The sequence below is a fragment of the Pollicipes pollicipes genome, unplaced genomic scaffold, assembly GCF_011947565.3.
Source record: "Pollicipes pollicipes isolate AB1234 unplaced genomic scaffold, Ppol_2.1 Scaffold_3447;HRSCAF=4054_pilon_pilon_pilon, whole genome shotgun sequence".
Lineage (NCBI taxonomy): Eukaryota > Metazoa > Arthropoda > Thecostraca > Pollicipedomorpha > Pollicipedidae > Pollicipes > Pollicipes pollicipes.
Genome location: NW_023596297.1, coordinates 19526896 through 19530532, shown reverse-complemented (window position 1 = coordinate 19530532; position 3637 = coordinate 19526896). Strand labels below are relative to the sequence as shown.

The 3637-nt window shown below is 64.1% G+C and overlaps 1 protein-coding gene across 1 annotated transcript in view; it reads right to left on the bottom strand.

Moving 5' to 3' along the window:
- The window catches only part of LOC119092254 (calpain-15-like), an 11794-nt gene extending 9039 nt beyond the window's left edge, over positions 1-2755 (bottom strand). Inside the window, exons 1-5 of the mRNA XM_037215224.1 lie at positions 2744-2755; positions 2068-2172; positions 1619-1680; positions 1213-1519; positions 617-704 (exon numbers count right to left, since the gene is read on the bottom strand). Coding sequence (XP_037071119.1) covers positions 617-704; positions 1213-1519; positions 1619-1680; positions 2068-2172; positions 2744-2755 — 574 coding nt within the window. The remainder of the gene's footprint in view (positions 1-616; positions 705-1212; positions 1520-1618; positions 1681-2067; positions 2173-2743) is intronic.
- Positions 2756-3637: the final 882 nt, after the last annotated feature.

The following is a 3637-nucleotide window of genomic DNA, read 5'->3' as shown; positions in this document are numbered from 1 at the left end:
CCTGCTGTATGTGGAGGGAGCCTCTCACGTACCCTGCTGTATGTGGGAGGGAGCCGCTCACGTACCCTGCTGTATGTGGGACGGAGCCTCTCACGTGCCCTGCTGTATGTGGGAGGGAGCCTCTCACGTACCCTGCTGTATGTGGGGGAGCCTCTCACGTACCCTGCTGTATGTGGGATGGGAGCCTCTCACGTACCCTGCTGTATGTGGGAGGAGCCTCTCACGTACCCTGCTGTATGTGGGTGGAGCCTCTCACGTACCCTGCTGTATGTGGGAGGGAGCCTCTCACGTACCCTGCTGTATGTGGATGGAGCCTCTCACGTACCCTGCTGTATGTGGGAGGGAGCCTCTCACGTACCCTGCTGTGTGTGAGGGAGCCTCTCACGTACCCTGCTGTATGCGGGGGGAGCCTCTCACGTACCCTGCTGTATGCGGGAGGGAGCCTCTCACGTACCCTGCTGTATGTGGGAGGGAGCCTCTCACGTACCCTGCTGTATGTGTGGGGAGCCTCTCACGTACCCCTGCTGTATGTGGGAAGGCTGCGGCCGGCGGAACACGGTCCAGCGCGACGCGGCGCTCTCGGCCCGGATCTGGCGCGGCCGCAGCCACTGCACGCCGTCTGGCCGCTCGCCGCCCTCGGAGCCAGCGTAGTACAGACTGCGTACAGCTGGCGGGAACGAGTCGTCCACGAATGGCTCGCCGTCCTGGGGGCACCGGAGCGGCGTCACGGACGCGACCTGGCCCCAGCTGGGCAGCTGGGGGCGTGCAGGTCAGAGCGATCAGTGATTCTGAGAGATCGCGCAGCACTCGTAGACACAATGATATGGTTGCGGACTAAGTGAGCTACGGCGGGCCAAGCAGGCATGTGGCGAATGGTCGCACTGGACCCTGGCGATTCGCCAGCCAGGATTTACAGGGTCAATAAGGCGCACCGGGATTATCGATGACCGAAACATTGCACACCGGAGCTAGGAAGTGACAAGACAGTCGCAAGCTATGCAAGAATCTGGGCGACCTGCTGCGAAACCACGACAAACATACAGTCTTAAGTTGTGCCGGACAATCCAATCCCTCAGTGGTGCCACACAGGCCTTCGCATAGGACTTGTGATCCACGGTCGCAATCCTGCTCCATATCCACGATCCAGCGAGCAACCCTGGCTCGCCAACATCTCGATGCGCCCGAACGACCGCCGTGTTCCGGACTGCCCACCTGTTTGCAGAACTCGACGATGTGTTTCCACGTCTGGCGGGCGCCCTGCTCCTCCCAGGCACGTAGGTCTGACTCGAGCTCGCTCTCGCGCCGCGCCGCCGCCGGCTCGGTCGGCTCCGGTGAGGCTGGGCCGGCGCGTGGCGCGCCGCAAACGCCGCAACGCGCATCACCGGGCGCGTTTCCGTACGTGCAGGCAGGGCAGTCCCAGCCGGCGGCGACGGCGGCGGGCGCGGTGCTCGGCGGCCGCGAGTGACAGGCGGCGCAGCAGCGCGACGCCGCCGCGTTCACAAGGGTGCAGTGCGTGCAGCTCCAGTCGCCGGCGGGTCGCGCCACGGCCGCAGCCGCGGCGCACAGCGCGCACCGCGCCGCTCCCACGCCGTTGATATAGGTGCATCGCGGACAGCACCATCCGGCCTGCGGCTCGGCGGTCGCCTGGCCCGGCAGGTACTGGAAGTCGGCTTCGAGCGTCTGGCCGCCCACGGCCGGGGTGGTGTCCGCCAGCCGCAGCCGCGGCCGCGCGCACGCCTCGCAGCGCGCCGCCGGCGCCGCGTTGGGCGCCGAGCAGGCGGCGCAGCGCCAGCCGCCGCCGCCAGCCGCCAGGTGGCTGGAGAAGCGGTGCGGCCCGTCGGCGCCGGCCGCCCGCGTCGCCACGAAGCGCGCCAGCGCGTCCTGGACGGCGGCGGCCGGCACGTCGGAGAGCGGCCGCCGCTGGGTGCCCGGTGGCGGCGCCCCGCAAGCCTCGCAAGCGGCGCACGACGCCTGATTGTCGAGCGTGCAGCGCGCGCACACCCAGAGCTGCCGACGGTAGGGCAGACAGTCGCTGCGCGCGCTGGTCGGAGCGACGGCCGGCGTCACCGAGCCGCTGCTGAGCGAGCGGCACAGCTTGCTCCGCACCCGGTCGTAGAGGCTAGAGTTCTGGCGTTTGGGCGAGCGCGCCAGATCCCCGCCGGCCGGTTCCACCTGCCGCACCGGCACCCATGGACGGCGGCCACGCCCGCAGTCGCCCGGCCCCCGAAGACGGATCGCCCGTCCGCCGCAGCCGCCCGACTCTGGCTCCGGCGACGCGTCCCCTCTCGGACGCCGGCGTGTCGCCGCTGTCGCCCGGTCCCGGAGACGGGTCGCGTCCGCCCGCAGCCGCCGACTCTGGCTCTGGCGATACGTCCCGCCCGGACGGCCGGTCGTGTCGCCGTCGTCGGCCGGCTCCGGGGCGGGGAGGGCGCTGCCAGCCGCGGGGACCCGGTCTGACGGAGCCTCTATGGTGCGGCGCCGCTTTCAGCCGCCGGGCGAGCGCGCGCGCCGCTCGCTGTCAGCTGATATGCCTGCCGGGGAATACCGACTCCAAGTAATCCGCAGCGCTCCCATTCCTCATATATCGATCAAACGAATGCAATCAGCCTCCAGAGTCATCCGGTCACGTCATCCTGCTCGTCGGCTGAGCAGGGCCCTCGCATAACGGCGATCGCACGTAAATATCAGCACGGTAACACCAGCAGCATCCAGGTGGCTGAAACCTCGCAAACTCCGGCGCTACCTGTCTATCCATATCACGGCCAGTTTCGCCGCCCGGCCTGTCCCACACAAACAGCAGACATAAACATGACAGAGCCGTCGGTTGCAGAGTTCTACGAACTCGCTCGTCGCAAAACAGATTTTCTGAACACCACCGGGCCGGGAAATGCTGCGGGGACTCCCTGCACATCACCCCACACTGGCGCGACTGGATCCGTCTGTGACGCACTGGGCCGAACTGAGGTTATCAAAAACCGCGGCGGGTACAGTCCCGCGGCCAGAGGAAGCCCCAGCCAATCGATTAACGTCAACAACGTCACGTTTCAACCTTTGGCGGAGCGGCTGTGAAAAATATACAAGCGGGAACTGCGAGTCACGCCAGGCGTATGCAAGCCGTCGAAAACCGAATCCCACAACAACATGCGTTGAAGACGTGCATTCTCTACAGGACTGTCAACAAATTACTCCAGCAATAGATTGGCTTCAGGGAGAAATACAAAGTCACTGTCCATCGATGGCAACCACTTCCTTACAACTCAAAGTGGAAGAAGCTTTCTCCACAACAGCCATAAGCACTAAGGGTTAGGCAAGCAAAGAAGGGGATAAGGGCTGCTGCCACCATCCATAAAACAAACTACACCAGTCACAGGGTCATTGTTTTCTATTTGGTCGAGAGGTTGCATACCTGACCTTGAGGAGAAGGTGGGCCAACTTTTGAGCAGATACCCTCTTTTTATGATTAAACCATGCTCCTGGTTTGTGAGCATCATTGCATGTGGAGGGGAACAGGGAGAGGTGGGGACTCAAGTGAACAGTACATGCACATTTCATTTGCAATTTCAACATAAAAAACACTGAAAATGTAGTATCAGAAAGCAACAGCATTCACCAGCCAGTCATTCCAAAGCCACCAACA